The following is a 22,168-nucleotide window of genomic DNA, read 5'->3' on the forward strand; positions in this document are numbered from 1 at the left end:
GACAGGAGAGGTCAGACCTGTGGCCCTCAGGAACATTGCTGTGTGACATGAAACAGCTTAAGATATTCAGGTTATGCTAAAACTAATCAGTGGCTAAAGCATTTTGCTAGGAAACTTGAGAGATATTTTGATACAGGGGAAGAAAACTACGCTGCTGTGGCTGTTCTAATATTTGAGTTAAATACAGCTGTGTGTTTCCTTAACAGCAATGTATGTGCTGCTCCATAAAGAGCAGCTCTCAGACTGGTGTTTGAAAACTCAGCTCAGTAATTCTGATGTGTTGGTACAGTTGGAGAAGTTACATTTTGTACTTGAAGATGCTGTAATCAGTGCACATTCAATCTGAAATTCATGGGCTGAAAATAATAAATTCTGCCTTTTTATTTCAGTACTCTGTTACCTTAAGAGTAGTGCCTGAGAAGATTGCAAAGGAAGCCAACTAGAATTGTAATAGCTGTGCAGAGATTGCTTTGTAACTTGAGTTTCTGTAGCATTAAGACCAGCATTGCCTCTCATCAAAAAATCCAGCTTATTTTGCCTCAGTTCCAGCATACAGAGGTACAGCACTGTCCTCAATCATTGCTCAGGCTGAAATAACTGAAAACCCATTTCCCATGTCCCAGTATATCAGTGCTAGACATGCCTGAGAGAAATTATTTTCTCAATTTAACACCTATGCTCTAAAAAATTTCCAGTCTGCCACTGTTTTTTTTAAAGTTTTTTCCACTACAGTGCAGCTGCACATTAATTAACAGCCCCCTGATGGGGCAGGAGTGCAGTGCCCAGCGTAGAACCCTCAACCACTGTGGGAAGTTCCCTACAGCTGATGGAGCTTCACCCACCAGCCACCCCTCCCTCCCTAGGCTCCTGCCCTGCCTTTTGGCTCTCAGATCAAGAGATTCAGGTGGCTTCTTGCAATGTGCTCTAGAGTATTTAGAACACACTGGATTTTCCTGCAGGTGAGTAACATCTTTGAGCATTGACTACTGGAATTTATAGAAGGCTATCACTGCAGAGATACCATTTATGGCAGTTTTAGGGCCTGGATACTAAATGAAGAGTCTTAGATGTGGGTGGAAAAACTCCATCACATTGGCTAAAAAAAGGGTTCTCATCTCCATATCCTTTAGGAAAATCTGAGTCATGGGTTTCAAACTGTGCTTGTTAGAGGCTTTGTGCTTCTGTATCTTCAGCTACACTGTAGTGATTTATGTGCAGGATCAACTTCACTGTAAACATTTAAGTATTATTTAATTTGGATAATATTTCCACTAGAAGATAGAGGCCATTGCAGATGAGAACATTTCTTTCAATCAGAGGCACTTAATTTGTTCTGTTCTTGACAAAAAATGATTTTAGCTTGAATCAGATGAGATCCCTGTAGATTTCTTGCAGTGCCATTCAAAATTATTCTAGCACTCCATCTTAACTAAGTTCTACAGGGATATCTATAAGGTTCTAGGTTACAGAGATAGATTTTTTTTTTTTCCTAAGATCATGATGCCTAAGAAATTACTCACTATATAGCTCCTCTAATCCTCTAGCTCTGTGCTAGTTTTATTGCTCAAGCCTTGGGAAACTGGTTAAATCAAAATGTTCTTGCAGCTGTGTGGTGCAGGTGAGGAGCCTGAGCTGACTTCACACCAATGAACTAACTGCACAGGTCAAGGTTGTCATAAGGATACAACAATGAAATACAGAGAAACACAAATACTAAAAGTGTATTATTTCTCCCTTCCAAATCATGCAGCAGATCATGCTTGTCAAGCCTGTCTAGAATTAGCTATTTTCTTTAGCTATTTTTCATACAGTTCATATAAGCTCTGCTTATTTAGAGTCCAGTATTTAGACAAAAAAAAAAAAAAAAAAAAAAAAAAAAAAAAAAAAAAAAAAGTAATTTAAAATAGCACAAGTGTTTAGCAGGAAGAATTAGTGAGATTTTACTGTAAATGTGTCTTTTACCTGGAATATAGATTAGACTTTGAAAAACAGAGGGATCTGTTGCAGAGGGACCTGGATAGATTGGGGCACTGGGCCATGATTAATTTAACAAGTCTAAATGCCAGGTTCTGCTCCAGGGTGCTGGTTGACACAGTTCAGGACTCAGCAACGTGCTCTGGCAGCCTGGAGAGCAAAGCACATCCTGGGCTCTGTCAAGCACTGTGGCCAGCTGGTCAGAAGAGGGGATTATCCCACTGCATTCATCACTGATGCAGCCTCACCTGGGTGCTGTGTGCACTTCTGGACCCCATAGTTTAAGAAAGATGTGAAGGTCCTTGTATGTGTGCACAGAAAGGCAGCACAGCTGGTGAGAGGGCTGGAAGGACGTGTCCTTTGAGGGGTGGCAAAGGGCTCTGGGATTGTCTGGTTTGTAGGAAGGAGGCTGAGGTGACCTCATTGTCCTCTACAGCATCCTCCAGAGGGAAAGTGGGAAAGGAGATGCTGAACTTCTCCCCAGGGAAGGTATCCAGTGATGAGATGCTTGGGAATGGCTCAAAGCTGTATAATGATGGGTTTGTCTGGACATTAGGAAGCATTTCTATACCAAGAGCATGGTCAAATGCTGGAACAGGCTTCCAGTGACAGTCAATGCCCAAGCCTGTCAGTGTTTAAAAAGGCATTTGGACCAGGCCCTTAAAGCATGCTTTGACTTGGTCAGCACTGGGTGATTGCTGTAGGTCCCTTCCAGCTGAAATAATCTATTCTAAAAGCAATATTTAGTTTAACAATGGGAGATACTTCATGGCATCCAGATAGAAAGGGCTAATAAACCAGCAAGTGCTTTTTTAAAAATAACACTTTTAATACTAATGCATTATCTTTTAGCACACTATGTGGCTGCCAAGTTAATAGAAGTATTTTCCTTTAGTTTTGGTAAGAGCAGGTCAGATTCTAAACGTTTGCTTTCAGTACACGTTAAAGAAATGTCTAAGCTGAAAATGGAAAAGAGGTCCCATTTACTGCAGAGCTATCAAAGCATGACCCCTTGCTGGCAAGAAAGAAAAATTGAAAACTAATTTCAAGGTTCAGGATTAATTCTCTGTCAAATTGACAAAAAAGGGCCTGCACTAGAATACATTTAGCATAAACATAGAACCTTCTCTTTATCTGTTCCTTTCAGAGTGCAACTTATTACTTTGATTTCATGGTTCCATAGCATAAGCATTTTAAAAGTTAGCTGTCTGAATTTGGTCAAATATCTACAAACACAGGCTTTTTACCAAATGGATCTATCAGTTTGCTTCCTATTAGCATCACTGCTCTCTGCTGATGACCTTTTCCTGAATGTGTGTTTTTCCATCTTCCCTGCAGTAATTGCTGGAAATGATTGCCATGTAAGGAGCTGGCTATGGCAAACAGGAAACATCAAAGCATTACAGCCAGCATGCTGGATCACAGAGCCAGAGCTTGCCCGACTTCTTCTCACAACAGGGAGCCTGAAAATGAAGAAAGTGACCTTCCCATTGAAGATTATGCAGAAAAAGAGGCAGAATTAGCAACTGTCAGACCAGGTAGTCCTACCCCTGTGGAACATGAGTGCAATGACCATAGTGGAGATGGCGACTCCAGCTCTGACTATGTAAACAACACTTCTGAGGAGGAGGACTACGATGAAGGCTTGCCAGAAGAAGAGGAGGGGATCACATACTACATCAGATACTGTCCAGAGGATGACAGTTACCTGGAAGGAATGGACTGCAATGGGGAGGAGTATGCTCCCCATGAGGAACACCATGTTGAAACAGATGATTGTCAGGAAGCTGTAGAAGAGTGGGCTGAAGGTAAAATTCAGCACCAAGATGAAAATGAGGTGATGGACAGGCAAGAGTGGCAGGAAGGTCAAGATAATGGCATTCAGATTTTGGAGGATGAAGCATCATCTTTGGAGATCCAAGACCAAGAAGAAAACATACAGTACTGTCAAAGTGAAGGTGACTATCCGGACTATTACCCAGCAGAGGCTAATGGAAATTCACAGGGAATATCACCATACCATTCTAGAAAAGAGGATGCAGAGCTGGAAGAGCAGGAAGAGGACATTGACCAGATTGTAGCAGAAATCAAAATGAGTATGAGCATGAGCAGTATTAACAGTACAACAGAGATGAGTCCAGAGCACTCTGGGACTGAAAACATGGCACATGACTACAAAGAGACTTGTTCAAAGGGAGAAGCTGTTCACAGTGCTAACAGGCACGAGGGGAGGCCAAAATCTCTGAATATCCCATCTGCCTCTAAGCACAGTGGAGATGTGCATCGAGGTTTTAAAGCAAAGTCAAGATCCCCAGAGGACAGGCAGAAGTGGCCACAGGAGCAGGTAGGAGGTGTCTTTTTCAACTAGACTGTCAGAGGCATTATGCAAGTGTTTAATTGGTTATTCCAAACAAAATTAGCAGTATTTTTTATGTATTATTATGTAAATGTATTAGCAAGACTTAAAATTTTACGGTAACTGCATTCACATAATCATATTGTGCTTACAAAGAGGTGCTAAATGTAATCAGCATATGTAGAGATCTAGCAAAGAGGTTTTGCACAGAGAAGAGACAATTCTAGAAAAGGTGTTTCAGATGCATGGGACAAAACCAGTTTCTTTACACTATTTTCGTTCTGCAGTAAGTCTGAAGAAACTTGAAACTGGGGTCAGCATTGAAATAGTTGAGGGGTTTTTTTCAATTAATGACTCCATTGCCTTAATGGTTGATAACTTTCTGTTTTCGATAGAATGCATGTTGAATCTAGATACTGTATATGTTTAAAAACCTCCAAGAAGTTCCTGCATATTGCTATGTTTTTTTTTTACTAGCTGGACATATCTTGTCCTTGACAAGGAAGAAGAAATAGGAGCTTTACTCTTACCAAAAATGCTGTTAAGCAGTTTTATCACAAGAATGATGTAGAAGTTAATTTAAACTGTGCATGATCTTTTCTTGTTCTAATGCTGAATGCCAGAAAAAGAGAGTCTAAAAATGGAGCTCAAGCTTTTGTAAAGAAAAAAGAGGTGTGACTTTTTTCCCTGAAGTTTCAATTTGAATGTGGTTACTTCTTAGAGAGACATACCTCATTCCCTAATGTAATTTTAAAGCCTTGACTTTGTATCTCTAAAATTATATGCTGTTGAATATTAGTTTTCTTCTGCCATGAACAGATCTACCTAAAAGAGGTAAAACATAACATATGCTTGGATAACAAACTCGTAAGGATAAATGAATTATTTTGCCTAATCTTTAATTAAAATGCTTTATTAAAATTTCCATTCCTAAGTTTCCTGTTTCAGCTTTATCAACTCTGTAAATAGAATTTTCTATAATTAAGTGCCCCACAGTTAAACAATTTAGTCTAGGCGATTCCATTAAAATACATTAATTCCTCTGAAAAACAGTAAAAGGAAATCAAATGCTTAAGTCTATGCTGATGAAACAGGTTGACCTTCATTATAATTGTGAACAAAAAAAAAGTCTTAGGGGGATATTTTCAGATTTCCCATATCTGCAGCAAGTTTTTAATATTCATTACCACATTCTATTTCCAGAAATATAATTATAACCAAATTGTGCAACTTACTCTATTCAGTGCCCTACTGCCAGCATAAAAGTCCCTTAGTGAATAAGGTTGCTGATGTTGAATGGTTTAAACAGCTACTAGGTGTTGGCTGGGAGCACAGAGGCTGAGGTAGCATGTTTTAGACTTAGTGATGGTCTTTCTCCCAGCAGCTACTACTGGGAATATTGTTCCTTGCAAGTTCTCAAAATATTTGCAGAACAAAAGACAAGAGGAGCTCCTGAATAAGAAAGAATTAATTCCTCAGTGCTTGCTAAGTAACTGTTGGATTTTCCTTCCCACCACTGAATGATTACCCATTCAAAACAATATTTGAGACTTTCATTTCTACAACTTTTAGTTGTTTGGGAATTTATTTATCAGCTGAACTGCATTGTACCTTTATAATTTTCGATAGACTCCTAACAGCTGAGGGTTATGTAACACCTGGATATTGGTATAACTGCCCAGGTGTGAAATAAACCAAAAGCACCTAAGTATTTCTGAACTGCCAGTCTGAGCTTTGATTATTATTTCCTGTCAGTCTTGGACCCATGCCTTCATCTTATTTAATAACGAGGGGAGCACTGCTGTGATAGGTAACCCCAGGCTGGATGAAGCCACTGAGCTTATACCATCACTTTTAACAGCAACCCGAACTCCTGTCTTAATGGATAGAGAGCACTGGACAGAACACAGTGTTTCATTTCTTCCAACAGGGAGACAGGAAATTAGAGATACAGCAGTACAGGTATCTACTCCAGATCAGGCTAAACAAACTGGGTGCCAGGCATTTCATTTGTAAGAAAGGCAACAAGGCACAGCTTCGGTGGACACTTCACTAAAGAGAAGAGCACAAGCCTCCAAGGCAAAAAGCTGTGAAGTGGTATTTCTTACAGGGGCTCACAATTGGAGACATGAGGTAATTCTCCCTCTACCCACCCCAGGCCTTCAGGGATGGAAAAGAAAGAGTAAAAAACAGGCTCAATAACCTTTGGCAAGCATTACTTGAATGTGTGTGTCATGACAAGACTGGTTTTACCTTGCTGTGTTCTCACCTACTTCAGGTAATCATTTTCAGCTTTACTCACGAATCAGGCTCATGGTGAGGGCATTAGAATAAGAGTTTAGTACCCATTTCTGCCCAAGTTAGTTTTTTTTTAATAGCTCCTTTAAAGCCCTTAGTACAAGGTGTTGTTGGATCTTTAGCATTAATACTGGACCTCAAAGAACTTAGATAAAGTGCAGAGGATTTTGGTTTTTTGCTGGGGCATTCAATTATTTTAATATTTACTATGAAATGTCAAAGGGATGGATGAAATTAGAGTACTGCCTAAATTAACTTGTGTCTCATTTGTGAAACCAAGGCATAATTTTAACTACAATATTTAAACCAACTACAATAATTCAGTTTCTTCCATAGTGAAAGGAAAAAAACCCCAAGGCTATTTGCAGTACATTTGCATTCTAAACTTACTGTTTGCAGAGAAGCTGCTTAAAAGAGCCTTGGTTTTGTCACCCTGCTAAAAGGTCTGTTATTATAAGTGTGCATCTCACAGTACAAAATATCATGCTGAAAGAGATGACAGAGGAATATATATTGCGTATAGAGCACTTTTTTTTGCCTCAGTTGTCTTTAAATAAATGTAGATTTGAAAGCATTAATTCAAGATATACAAGTTTATATCAGATTTTGTAAACAATGAGAAAGCAGGAAGGTGCATTTGTTGTTTTATGGACATAGCATGCTATGCTTGGCTTTTTCATGCTCCTTTCCTGCCTCACATAGGTAGAATTACTGCTTATTATAATATTTACTTTCCTTTAAAATACCCAGCTATTAATTCTTATTAATTCATGATAGGTGCTAATATTCTGTTTGCAAGACATTTGCTAAATAGCAGGTAAATTAATGTGATTTAAATGTTCCTGTTGCTAGGTTTGGCCCAGAGAACAGTGGCTTTTTAAGAAAGACCCAACAATTTACAGAGAAGGAGAAACAAAATAAGCATCTTAATTGACTTTCCATGTGGGCCAGTCTCCTGTCTTAAATCCAAGTCACTGCTTAACACAACTCTTATTCCTTGCAGGTTTCCCACACTTATGTTATTTAAGAAAGGCATCATATCTGTGAAGTTAAACTGAACTATTTTGGGTATTTTATAACAAATAAAATTTAACAACTCCCTCAAGCTAGGAGTTTTCTACACACTCATTTGACATCTTGGTCATCTCTCAACTAACTGTTAAAGTAAAACACTGACAGTCAGAATCCAAGCTGACACCCGCCAGTCAGTCAGGGGTTGGCAGCAGTCCCATTAAATGGTGGCTGCATCCTCCTGCAGTGGCAGATGTGGTTCAGATGGAGCAGTGCTCCTTCCTCTGAAGGTCCAGGGATGATGTGGAAAGGTCTGGCTTTCCTCTGGAATCCAGTGGAAAGAAGGTACCTTGGTGTTTCAAATCTCAGTTTTTATGCAGATAGGAAAGGCTTGGCTCCTCCCCTGGCTAGAGTATTTCCCAGTGGGATGATGTAATTTTATGAGTCATGCAGTGGGACTCAATGGCCCAGCAGCAGATGATATCTTCCTGGAGAGAGGATGGGCTGTGGGAAAGATAAAGATGATTGCCCCAGCTGGTTTAAAGATGATCCATTAGTAGATAGTATGTACCACAGAGATAAGGAACACTGCCCCACCCGGCTGCAGCAGAATACACAATTCTGGTCACATCCTGTATGGCAACCCAACACACACCCTTCCCACTCCATCACAACCTATTAAAATAGCAAAGTGTTAATAGATCTGCCAGAGGCAGAACATATTGTTTGGACAGATATGCCTAAAATGAATGGATGAATTCTTTGTACCTGAGATTCTGCCTAATTAGTCTGGGGCTGCTAAACACATCGATGAAACTCTGGGGTGAAAAATAATGGCCTTCATTTTTGGACACCAAATAATAAGAAAACAACATTGGTTAGGTTGCTTGTAGAGGTGGTGTAATTGATCCCAACTCATTGCAGATTCTGCTTAGGCTTGCCTTTGGAACCAGGAAGTACATGATAACAACATACAGACTACATATGTGACTGGGAACAAGTAAGCTTTGTTCATGCTCCTGGAATCCTGAAAACAGGAGTTCCAGTAAATCACACCTCTGGATAAATCAAAACTGAGAAGTTATACAAATGTTTAGCCACATTTTTTTACTAGAACTGTGTGGAATTATGTATGCAGCAATTATCACAGAGCATGATTGGTATTATGATCCCTAGGGCTGACTGAATCCACTCAGATGGCAGGTTTGAGGCAGAGACCCGTTTCAATGTCACAGCACCCAGGTGATGCTTACAAAAGCAGACAACTCTTTCTTTACATGCAGGTACATTTGCAGTTCAGTCAAGTGTGTGGTAATCAGAACTGACAGCTTTAAAAATACTGACATTCTGTTGAACATATTGGAGTTAATGTATTTGCTGTCAGTATTTACAGTTTAATGTATCTTCACTGTGGCCATGTCATAAACCCTGCTTAAAGTACACTTGATCTAAATCCTGCTACTTTAGGGAATAATGCATGATTATTATACTTGTTTTATTATAAAATCCTCTAGATATTTTTTTACCTCATTAATATACTTCACTGCACATCAAGACAGATTGCTCCCTATTAGTTTAGCCAAGCAATATAATTAGAATTGTCTTGTCTCAAACAGAATAGTGTTTATAAGCAGGGATATTGTGAGTTTCCCAAGTCTGGATATATCTCAGTATATCTCAGATAGTAGTTTCTTTCTTAAAGTCCTGCTTAATACTTAGGTGAATCTTTGCTTTGTGTATGCTTTCTCACCTGAAAATTGTCATACCTGAGCTCTAATGGCTCTGCTTCATCAGTATATTTTGTTCTGCTGACTAATGAAGACTTGCTTTGCCTACAGCTACATACTGCATTGGAAGCCAAGGAGTTACATTCCCATTTAACATTCAGGCTGACCCTTTCTAATAATCCTCAGTGGTTTCCATTTGCACAATTGTTTATACAAGTTTTTGTTTCTGAAGCTTTACAATAGCAGTGGTGTTTTGGCCCTCATTTTTATACATTATAGGGAAACTAAGAAAAAAGGGGAAATGAAATATCCTAAACCATAAAAATTTGTTCCAGAAATCACCTTGGTTTTCCAGATTTGTAGCACTGAAAATCTGAGCCATGAAAACGTCACTTAGAGGATATGGGCACTCTCCTGTCAGTTGCTGGCATAGTGTGACTTGGGTCAGGTCTGGAGAAGAAATTCTGCCCCTGAGACTACTGGAACAGGAAAAAAGGAGTGTTCTGTAGTTTAAAATACTTAGTGTTCTCTTTGTGTGTGATTTTATATTTTCTCTTTCACATTTCTTCTGAAGCCTGAGGTTGTACTACCAGCATCCTGTCAATTTGCTTGGCCCATGAGGAAGGAGATGCCATGAAGTATCTTCTACAAACATAGGATCCTACATTCAGTGCTAGAATTCTGTTTTTCAGATCAGAGATGGCCATTAGGGATGTTTTGATTTTGTACAATACTGAGAATAAATGCATTTAAAACTTCTGACTTTGCTTTCTGATTTACTTGGACATGATAGCATTTGACTTAATTTCATGTGAAAAATTTGCCTTGACATAAAATAATTTAAATTTAAATCAGTACTGTAACTGCTACTTGATGATTATTTGAATGTCTTATTATTTTCAAAGTAGATACTTTATTATAATTAAACAGGTTAACATTTTTTATGTGAAACTAATATTTGCTAAATTTTAGCAGGAAATTCCAACTGCTATATCACATTATAATATTTTGGTACCAGTAATGAATGTTGATTGTACATAAATAACTTCGGTAAGTAATGGGGAACACGATAAATAGAGTTTAATATGTTAATATTTTGTGAATTTTTATTTAATTTGGTCAAAATTTTCTGATCATCTTTGCATGATTGACTTCCACGAAATCTTTACTTTGTTCTGAAGCTTTCCAGAAAACAAAAAGATTTGAAATCCTTTCTTTTTCCTTGCAGATGTGCAATGGTTTGGAGCAGCCCAGGAAGCAGCAGCGATCAGACCTCAATGGCCCAGCTGACAATAACAATCCCCCTGAGGTGGGTACCAGCTGTGCTGCCTGGCTTCCTGCAGCCAGGCTTCCAGCAGGGAAAGCAGCCCTCACACTGACAGCCTTCTCCCTCTCACACACAAACCTAGGCTCCCTTTCTGCTCCTGAACTGACAATAAATACCATATCTGCCTACTCTGAAAAGGCTTTGAACTATACCCAGGAATTTTTGCTGCCTCATTCATTTTATGTAACTGTCTATGGCATGTGCTTAAGCCTGAAATTTTCTGATGACATGCAGAGTAGGAAGAATGCTTCAGAAGTTCTCTTTTTGGATTATTGGAGTGCAAAAGTGGCATCCAAAAGAAATCATATTCTGCTTCCATTCCTCCCCTGCCCCCTCCCAATGTCAGTCCTGGCTTAGTCAGCTGTGAAGAGACACAGTGATAGACAGACCTGCTCTTGTCACTGAAGACTGGAGCAAAAAATGCATCTGAGAATGCAGAATGAGTTATCCTTGGGGCTAGACACAATGAAATGAAATTAAGACTTAAAAGCAGAAGAGTATCTCAAAACCATAACATATTTAGCCTGTAGCCTGTTATATTAACCAAGAGGCACATTTCCCATAATGGAGAAATCAGATTCTTTCCTGGAAATGGGAATGACTGAGGAGGATGGGGAAAAAACAGAGAATGGAAAGACTGTATGTGTTCATTGTGACAAGGGACAGTAGCCTAAGAAGAGCACTGTTATGGCCCCTGCTAAGATTAAGTGTAATTCTATGTACTGAGAAGTCAGGGGCAGTTATTTTCATTCACTTGACCCAGAATCTTGCTTTGTAAACATTGTTAAATGTTCTTTATTGGAAATTTGGGTTATCACTAATAGACAATATTATCTAGTAGGCAACTGATTTTATTGGGAACTGCTGGTTTGTATTGTTCCTTTAACATCTGACTTCCTAGGCCATTTTCATGGCCTCCCTTATTTTTTTGTCTGGTGGGGCCTTAAAATACTTTGAGACTCCCAAGTAGAGAGCACTGTGTAGCAGTTAGGTTGGGTTAATGGCTGCAATGTAATATGTTCAGTGTGCTAAACAGTGCCTCTGTGACAGTGGTCAGCTGTTTAAATATAATAAAAATTCACTTAATTGTGTGAAAGTTATTTTGTTTCAGCTATATTATTTTTATTTCTCCACAGACGAAGAAAGTGTCTTCCTTTCCAAGTTTTGTTGATGGTAAGTTTGACATCATTCATAGCTAGATTGGGATAAAGTGGAAGCAAACACTTTGATATATATAAAAGATCACAGTTCTAGAAACCAGTAAAACCCAAGAGAACACAGCTGAGAAGTTCAAGTATGGAAGTATTTAACATTTTCACCCTCCTTATGGCAATGGGAAGCTAGTGGTGATAAAAAGAAGCAGGTGGAGCTCCCAGAAGGATTCAGGTGAAAATGAAGAATGGTTACATATCTGAAAGGGGTTAAAAATGGTGTAACAGTGGGCCCCAGCAGGAGATTTATGAATATGTAAGAGCACTGTGTTCTTCAGGGCCCATTATTGCACTCTAGGAACCTCAGTGTCAGCACAAATGGAAAGGTTCTCCTGAACTGACCAAACAATGGTAACACAATCCCCTGTTCAGGAGAGTAAAGCTTTCAGGTGTTTCTTCAGTCTCTTCTGGAGTGCTATTACATATATTCTGTTTGAAGAAAAATTAGTTGATTTATTAACACAAGCAGGTAGACAGAAATTAAACAGGATTGTACTGAAAAACATTACCATTCTCTGATTCACAGACAGCTGAAGAACTTTTTATAGGGAAAATGCACACAGCTCTTCTTCTTGAAAAGAAAATGACTACACTCTAAAGTGAGAAAAGAGAATAGGACACTTTCAAGAATTGGATACCTTAGATCTGCCATGAACACATATAATAGAAGCCTTAAAAGAATGTGAAAAAATTAATTTCTAATGCCATTCTTAACTCAGGGAAAACTTAATTCAATTTAGAATAATATTAGGATGTCCAACACATTTTTCTTTTATTCCCTGATCTCACCATCTTGACAAGCATTTTCTGTTTCAGTAATTTACTTAAAGAACTAGAATATAAATGTAGAGTTCAAAGATTGTCCCTTCAGGTTGATATCTGAGGGATATTACATGGAACACTTGGCATGTACTAGCTAACAGGCCCTAAATAGAAGTACATTTAAATGCACTCCCTGAGGGTGGCAGAGACAAGAAAGTAAGCTGATGCTTTGTAATAAGCATCTGCTGATTGTATAGTGGACAAGCACAAAGCAAGGCCAGTGTGCACAGAACTTTAAAGCCAGCAAGACAACTCCCCCCTCATGGCACTGCAGATACAGCTGCACATTTTAATTTTACTGGGATGAAAAGGTTGTGTCTTTTTCTTTACATACCAGCCAGCTCACTACTCTGCTGGGAAGGGGTCAGGATATCCTTTACATAATATAATACCTTTTTTTAGTTCAATCATTTTGCTTGCTCTGGTTTTTTCTGTAGTGGCACAGTATATGAGGATAAGCTGTCTATTAGGATTCTTCTATTGCAGGTATAGATAGCATTGGCTAAGGCAAATAAATAGATGGCTCACTAGGAGCTTATGATAGCTTACACAACTGCTCTCTGAACTCAGAGAAAAACATAGGTTTTGTTATTAATTTGTGTGTAGAGTCCCAAAAAGTACAGGACCTTTCTGCATGTAAGAAAAGATTCTGCCAGCTAACTCTGCTGTTCCCTGAGCTTTGATAGCAATACCACAACCACATTCTGGTTATATTCCTATTCAGTTTTAAAGCACTTTCAGCATAACTCCTTAACTACCAAAGCTATATCTATGTTCCTATTGATACATAATATTTTTCATATGCCAGGTGAACATAAAAGTTATCTTTTAATCTATCATATCTAAGTGTCCTTTGCTGTTAGAATTGTTTCAGTAATAGTACCTCTACATGATCATAGGAGTAGTTCTATGTTCAGTGGTTCTGGCTTTTCTGCACTCTGTCCTGTCACCAAAAATCTTACTCCCTTACACAGTAACAAGCATAATGAAGTAAAAAAGTCAGTCAGAAAATGGGAGTTGTAGACAGGCATTCTGGAAGGTGACTTATGCCCTGTGTCCATTTTCTGCTTATGAAAAATCTGCTACTGTGCCACACATCCCAAAATCTCAGTGATTTCATGGAGTCTGAGAGTTCAGCAGGAAACTGAACTTCTGTGCTCAGAGTGCAGATTCTAAACACTGTCTGAATCCTTGACTTACATGATATTAGGTAGATGTAAAAAGGCATTCCTAACAGATTCATGAATTCAGTTATGCTAAATTTTTTTTTTTGGTTGGGTTTTCCTTTTTTCTTATTTATGAATACAAACATTAATTTAAAAATGTTTAGACCTAGTCTACTCAGTCTAGAAATACCTTTATATTTGTTACATTTGTGGATCAGCAGAAAGCCAAGTAATCTCTAGTGCTTTGACAAGTGCAGAAATTTGCAGTTAGATTTTTCAGAAATAGTTATCTAACGTTTAAGCACCGATATTCAGAATAAAATTGCAATCTTTGCTCACATCAAACTAACCTTCATGTTTGAAACCTGTTCCTTCTTCCTTTCCTCATCAGTAAGCCTTACACAGCTTGCAGTCAAGGGCATACTTAAGTGCTCTGATGAGCTGGGACCTCAGCCAAGTCTGCATTTTTGCATTATTTAAAGCAGAGATAAGGGAAGAAAACACCCAGGTGACCTAATTTGACCCTGGCAATTTCCAACACCATTCCATCCTTCCAAGAGTTGTCTTGTTTTAGCTGGCAGTTGCTTACATTGCCTTCATGATGGGAAATGTATGTTGGAAATGTTTTCTGACCAACATGTTTTTGGGGTTTTTTTTCTGGTCTTTTTTTTTTTTTTCTGTATTATCTACTGCTGTAAGCATTTTCTGCACACTGTTGGTTTATACATAATGCAGCTGACTTTTTTGCTAGTATAATGATTCTGCAAAACATAATTTTTTAAAGCTATGAAGAGACAATGCAATGACATCCAACAAAAAAAGCCCCAGCCTTAAGGAATCCAAATAAATAACATTAGGATTATAAAATTGCTTAACACCCTAGATTACTTCCATGCTCAAGAATTTTTTCATGCAAATTAGTTTAAAACACCATTGCTATGACAAACAGCCAAGACATGAGAAGTGTTTTTTTTCCTTTGTAACATCCATAGGTTGCACAGACTCCAGAGATACCCTGGGCATTTTGCTCGATGTAGCAATGATTGTATGAGAATTTGCACAAAGAATTGCAGTTTTACTTGTCTTCAGACACAAACACATCAAGAAAATTAATTTAAATTACCTACTAAGGGAGTTTACTTAAACTCATTTAAACATGTGTGTAAGCCTATTTCAGAGTTAAAGCAATCTTGATTTAATTTAGCCTCATTTACTTAGCCTGAAGTGAATGAAAGAAAACAAAATTAAAGCAACTTTAATTTTGAGTGAGCGTGCTGATGCAGGTATCTAATGAAGTTTTGCTACCTTAACATTAAATTCACATCATTAATTAATTTCCCTCTCTACTGCCCTTGAAACAAGATGTCAATATCATACAGCATTACTATTTTGTTGCATGCTGGAAGAAGTACAGATGTATGAGATTAAATTTTAGACCTGAAGAGACAAATGAATAACACCATCAGAAGAGGCACCATACAAAATACACCATCCATCTGCTGAAAAACATAATGGTACAGAGATGTAAGCAAAGGGAACAGGATATGGAGGAATCCTGATACAGTGATACAGGAATGGAGTGCTTGTAGAATTTTCATTTTCTTTGATTTCTTTTAATGAATTAAGGCTGCAAGAGCAAAGATTGTTTTTTGAGGTATTGAAAGACTTGGCCTTTATGAAGAATTTTAATGATTTCTAAATTACTGGCTTCTCAAGGATTTCTTTGAGGATTTTCATGCTTCTAGTGGAGATTGTCAAGATATTTTTTTATGCTTTCCCAATACTTTGAAAATTTTAAATTCCACAGAATTCTATTCTGAGTTCTAATGAAGATCTAAAGCATTACTGGATTTGCACAGATGTGAGCTAAATCAAATGTGTTCTGTGGTATAAAATTATCCTTTTGAGCATTAGAACTATGGTATTTGATAGCAAACCAAATAACTTCAATTTGTGTGAGCATTGTTAATTAATCTCAGGTCTCTGAAGAGTACAGAACTGGTATAAATATATATCTACATGTTTATATACCTTAAGTATTGAATTACAAAGACTGTGGGTTTTGGCTGGGGATTGAGATTTCTGGCAGGTGGATTTGAGATCTGCAGGGATGAATAAGTGTTAGCAACACTGCCTAAAGTGGAAAGTCACTCCTTTTAATCATGTTAATATTCTGTTGGCAGACTTGCTAAATTAGATGGGAATACAAAGGATAGGGAAGCTCACTAAAAGATGTATGTGTAAACCACTATTTCAGTACATTTAATCAGCATAGCATGCCATATATTTTTTTTTCTTTTCCACATAATAATCTTCCACATTGATTTGATTATAAATAAATTGAGCACTGAACAATAAACCTTTTTTTTAAAATTAACATTCCCCTTCAGTGTCATTTTTATCCTCACTCGAGATTTTTTTATAGTTTAAAAAAAATGCATTAGAAGGTCATCAAGTAGATCTAGCTCAAAGCACATTTCTTTTATAGAACTGTTGAGGAATAAAAAATGTTCACTATCAAGAGGTTTCAGCCAAACTCTGGAATGACTCTACTGTCAATCTAATCAAGTTGGATGTAAAGCTTAACAGCTGAATAAAGTGGATGGTGAGCATAGTCCCAGTATTAGAAAGGTTGGTCAAGCCTCAATATCCATTATTCAATTCCTCATCTCCTGTCAGTTCCAGGACCCTGTGAACCTGAGGACCTCATTGATGGAATCATCTTTGCAGCCAATTACCTGGGCTCCACCCAGCTGCTGTCGGAGCGCAACCCTTCCAAAAACATCCGCATGATGCAGGCCCAGGAGGCAGTGAGCCGTGTCAAGGTAGGGCATCTCTGTGGGCTGCAGAATACTCTCTGATCCTTTAACAGCTGATCCTGAATGGTGCAGAGTCTGCAGCCTCAAACCTCTCCTGAGGTGCAGTTGGGTAAGTAGAGATCAGTATTGTAAATACCATTAGTTTACAGTAGTAATACATACAGCAAAATATAAATTATTTTGGAGTCTATTCAAAATTCTGTGAAGACTGTTTAACAAATTCAAGTATGAGAGACAAATTGCAGATTGCAATTAGAAAATATTCCAGTAGGTTATTCATTTGACTGTGGTTTTACTCTTCTGTAATTACTTCCTTTAACTTATTACAAATTTAGAAAATTAGTCTCAATATTATTACTTATATTATGACTTTTTTTAGACAAGGATATTCATTGCTATTGTTTGGATTTGATATTATATACAGTGAACAATTTCTTTGTAAATAATGTATTATACACTGCTTCATACAGCTGTGTAAAGAAAACAGTTTTTTTGGTTAAGAATCTTAGTAGGGAATTTTCATTTTAAAAGTTATTTTACCTCTGCTGTAAATACCTCATCTGAATAAACACACTGTTAGAGGCAGATTTAAATGCTAGGAGAAAAAGTATGTGCATAGTCAATGAAATATTTAATTTCTAAAATTTGCATGGTTTTGAAGGAAACAGGTTTGGAAAGGCCACTTAGAGATTGTCATGACTGATGATTGATTTAGCATTTAGAAAGAAATGGAATCCAAGAAAGGTCAAGCTCTTTAAACTTTCCAAACTTTTCTGTTTCTATTTAGCATACTGTGATATCTCAAGCTACAGTAATTGTTGATTGCAATTAACTCCCTAAAAACTGTTTTATGTATTAATACCAACCCTAATCTGTCAGGGGTACTTGAGTACTCTACACAGCCATGGCAGGGAACTTGAGCTGTGTTTTGTTCAACAGTTACATGTAGATGTGTGATGGAGACAAAACCTTTAAGATGTTTAAGTTCCATGTGCTGCCATTTTTGGCTGCTGTAAATTTGGGAGGATAAATGTTGGGAGCAGCTGATAACAGACAAGACTTTGGTACTGATTGTTTTATAATCAATTGTCAACATAGATAATGCCATGAAATCCAGTTATGCTTGAGAACTGCATAAGGTACAAACAAATCTTTCTCTCTTGCACATCCTTCCCTCACTGCTCCCAGTTTTTTACTTTTCAGCAGTCTGGATTCACAGTCAAAGTTCCCCTGACTTCCCACACTGTCTTTTCTCTTTCCCCGTGTGTACATCTGTCTGCATTCTTTTTTTTATGCTACTCCTCAGAGGATGCAAAAGGCGGCTAAAATCAAGAAAAAAGCGGTGTGTAAACTGTTTTTCTTGAATGCTAATGTTTACTTACATTTTTGTTGTCCTTGTTTTCCATGGAGTGCCATGTCTTTCATTTCAGATCCTCATAAAGTTGTCATTTTCGTTTCTTCTTTGTTCCACAGTAGAATATTGAATGGAGTAAAATGAACTCATTTTCTTCATTGTTCATTTGCTGGAGTGCCTGTCTGCTGCCCTTCTCCTGTTGAATACCTGTGATTTGTTTACTCCAGATGTACAGCCATTGTTATCTGGCAGATGTTTTTGAATGTAATGCTTATTTTGATTTTACTAACTAAAGCAATAAGACATACTTCCTGTGCCTGTGACTTACTGTATATTTATTAGATTATTGTTGACACTTAAAAGCAAAATAAATTCACCACGTAGTAGCTGGAACAATTCATACAGGAAACATTGCACTCAGTTAAAAACAATACTTCAGATAACAAAATACAGTTGACAAAAATATCACCATAAGGATGGAAGCAATACAAGTAGAGTCTGCCAAAGTATGTTCTTGCTTTGTATTTTGCTAGAAGATAATTTAAATAAAATTAATCTAAATTAATTATAGGCATAGCTAAGCCTTTATAATGCCAAAAAAGATTAGCAAGTACATCATTCTCATCATGAGTCAGTGTCTGACCTGGGGACTGGTGCCTGCCTTTAGCCCAGGCTGAGGCAATCTGTGGCCATTCTGAGGCTGCTGCCCAATACCAGCTGCAGTGGTACCCTGTGGCCAAGCAGCCTGGAGCAATCCATATGTTCCTGCTGGACTAGAGAATTGGGAAAGCTCTTGGACAGTGCTTCTGTGAGAGGTAGCAGCTGCTTTGCCACCTCTTCTCCTGTTTTCTCAAGTGAACAGAGCCAGGAGTCACACTGGAGCAAGACATCACATTGTAATCCCTCTTGCCCTGTGACCATGCCCTCTGATGGGGTATGGAAGTGTTTCCCTAGTGACCAGTGCTCAGAAGAAATTGTGGTCTAAAAGTCCCCTGACAGCCTTCTGCGATATGAGAGAAGTATTAGTTCAGTGCTCAGTTCTTTGTTTTATAGGAAAAAACCAAAAATCTTAAAAAAAATTCCTAAACCCCACCACAGTACTGAGCATCAGTTTTCTCTTTTTTTTGGTGAGCTCACTGAAGGTAGCAAGGGCTAAACAGCTGATGGGGTCTAAGTCACCTTCTCAGTTCTCCTACTTTCTCAAGTCTGGTGCCTCAAGTACTGAAGTGCATCAGTGAGAAAGCGAGGAAAAAACAGCCATACTTTTTCACCTGTTTTGGCTATAAATAGAGAATTTTCATACTTGTGCTGTCAATCCCACAGGCTCCAAATATTCCCTCATACCCAGAAGATCAGAGTAGGCTTCACTGTCTATGCAATAAATGTACTCTTTGCATGTCTTTAGAAACACCTTTGATTAGCCAGCTCTGTAATGGTTTAGTGCAGTTGCCTCACATCACATTATGCTTGAAGCAGTCAGTGAATTTGTCATTGTGAAAATAAAAATCCCCTTATAACAAAGACTCTGTATTTTAGACCTCAGAGGGAGATTCCCAGGCCTTGACTGAAGTGGATCTGTTCATCTCCACACAGAGAATCAAAGTTCTAAATGCAGACACACAGGTAAGTTGGATTTAAACTCCTGGAGAATAATGTTGAGTTAGACTGTGCTCTTATACAATTAGTGGGACACTTTATTGAACCTAGACAAATGCAGGTATTCAGAGTATTCAGAAAGAGCTCCTATTGTTCTAACACTTTCCAATATAGTAAGACTGACACCTATTTTGCTTATTTGATGTATTGGAAGATGTCCACATGTTGCTATAATTGAGCTGGAATTAATTTCAATTTAAAAAAAGATTCAAAAGCCTTTCAGAATGCATGTACACCACTCCTCTGGAACAGCTTCAGAACTCAGATTTACAGTCCAACAGGGAAGTATTTGCTGCTTTGACTAAGCCATTCATATCCTGCCATTTTAAACATTTAATCTCATTTTTTTTCCATAAATCACAACTGAGCCACCGTCCTCGTGCCTAAAGTAAATTATTAATCATTCATATTAAAGCAGCATCTGGAGACCACAGCAATGATCAGCCTCAACTTCTAGGAATGCTTGTATATTCAACAAGAGGTGATCTTCATAAAAGGAGTTTTTGAGGAATTTATAACTAAATACACAGAATTTATACATGGATCCCAATATTTAGTAATCTCACAAGATCTCTTAACTTTGACCATACTTACAGGAAGTCTTCAAATTTTCATTCTTGTGAGAGGTGTTGAAAAGGGCAATTTTAACAACATTTTGTCAGAAGTAAATCATGTCAAGTCAATAATTTCTTTTGTTTAGGTGATATATTTGTCCATGGCTCAGAAGCAGCACCAGCCATCTCTTTACTTAAATAAGGCTTTAATATCTTATAAAATTTTCTAGATTGTATGATTTAGATATATATTTAGGGATAGAAGCAGGCTTATAAAAACTTCAGAGTGTAGTTATGCCTGATATATTGCCATTTATGTGGCAATGTAAAAAAGGGCAGAGTGAGACTCACAAACATATGACTCTAATGTAGTACATTCAGTATTTTCTAAACAACTTGGAAAATAGAAAGAGAACATGGTTATTGAACTTGTAACTTGGTGTATCAGATCAGAGCTCAGAAATATGGCTAAATTAAGAAATTAGCTGAAACTATAGGAGACACTTGAAGAAAGATAAATGTAGCACTCTAGATTTAGGGTTTTTGTTTTAATTATAATTGTTTTTCTAACAATGGAGACTATGAAACACCTTCTTCTTCCTGAAATTTAGGACAACATTACTATCCTTTCATGGTTTTGTTTGGGTTTATTTTTACAGTGTGTCTTTCAGAGAGCTATAACAAAATTCAGGAGAAACAACAAAGATGGTTTTAAAAGAATCCCATGGAAAAGAAGAGAGAATCTGAGAAAGAGCAATCTAGACAGGAGAAAAGAACAATTGTTTCAGAAAAGCCTGAGAGAGGCTGAATTTCTAAGGACAAATATAAGGACAACAAGGATGGGACTAGAAAAGAGATAAGGGAAAGAACAGAGAGGACAATGGGCAAAGATTGAGGGATTTATGGGAAAGTAATAAAGGAGAGGGGTGAAAAAGAGGTATTGGTAATGGAAAACTGAGTACAATGGAATATGGAGAGAGAAAGGAAAAAGTCAAGTCAGAAGTAAGTCAAAAGTAAACTCATGTTTACAGTCACTAGATAGTATTTGCCTTATTCTTAACAGGAAAAATGTGGGAGGGATGGGGGGAATGATTGCTTTCACCCCTACAAGGGGAAAATAAAAAAGACTCAAACCCTTTGAGTAACATCTGTGTGATGATACAGGCATAAAGCCTTTCTTGGCAGGTGAGATAAAACACCTTCATTTTCCCAATGCATTCACTCTTGTGCACACTGCATGTCTGATTACACCCTTACTCTATACTTAGTGCACACTGCTGAAAAGCAATTACCTCTGCAGAGCTCCCAACATCCTGCTGAGAGATGTCCATTATAAAATGTTTCTCCATTCTGACAGAAGTGCTGTAAATCCTCCTGAGCTCCTGCAGCCCTTAGAGACACTCCCTAAACCACCTCTTAACCATGATTACTTTTCATAGGTTAGGGATAAGCATTATTTCAAGCCTGAGAAGAATCATTACAATAATTTTATGGGTAGTGATTATCTTCAGCAAGACAAGTGGTTCTAAGAAACAATGACAATTTATAGATTTGTCTGTCAAAAACTTGTACTGAATTTCATAAAACAATTACTTTTGTTCACTTGAAGAAAAATCCTTCTTCCTTAGGCCTCAAGAAATTCTTTAGGCTAATGCTAAATTAGTGCCAAACTGTTTACATAAAGAATGCTGCTGCTTATATAAATTATTAAAATTGCAAATTATATTGTTCCAATTAAGATGGAATTTGGTGGATGCTTTTAGCTGTTCAGGGACAGTCGGACACATCCTCGACTAGTTTAAATCAACAACTATTATGCTTCTGGTTGTGTCTAGTTTGAGCAATAGATAAAAGCCTGGAAAATCTCTCCAATCTGACCAGTGACTCCAGCCA

The 22,168-nt window shown here is 37.7% G+C and overlaps 1 protein-coding gene across 4 annotated transcripts in view; it reads left to right on the plus strand.

The window, feature by feature from the left end:
- The window catches only part of APBA2 (amyloid beta precursor protein binding family A member 2), a 73,415-nt gene that overhangs the window by 37,702 nt on the left and 13,545 nt on the right, over nucleotides 1-22,168 (plus strand). For 2 of the 4 annotated variants that reach the window (XM_056500256.1, XM_056500259.1), the window contains exons 2-7: nucleotides 3,313-4,318; nucleotides 10,595-10,675; nucleotides 11,830-11,866; nucleotides 16,572-16,717; nucleotides 18,018-18,053; nucleotides 19,602-19,688. In XM_056500256.1, coding sequence (XP_056356231.1) covers nucleotides 3,350-4,318; nucleotides 10,595-10,675; nucleotides 11,830-11,866; nucleotides 16,572-16,717; nucleotides 18,018-18,053; nucleotides 19,602-19,688 — 1,356 coding nt within the window. In that variant the 5' untranslated portion in view covers nucleotides 3,313-3,349. The remainder of the gene's footprint in view (nucleotides 1-3,312; nucleotides 4,319-10,594; nucleotides 10,676-11,829; nucleotides 11,867-16,571; nucleotides 16,718-18,017; nucleotides 18,054-19,601; nucleotides 19,689-22,168) is intronic. The other 2 variants (XM_056500260.1, XM_056500261.1) reach the window with 1 other exon arrangement.

This window comes from Oenanthe melanoleuca, chromosome 10 (assembly GCF_029582105.1).
Source record: "Oenanthe melanoleuca isolate GR-GAL-2019-014 chromosome 10, OMel1.0, whole genome shotgun sequence".
NCBI classification, from domain to species: Eukaryota; Metazoa; Chordata; class Aves; order Passeriformes; family Muscicapidae; genus Oenanthe; species Oenanthe melanoleuca.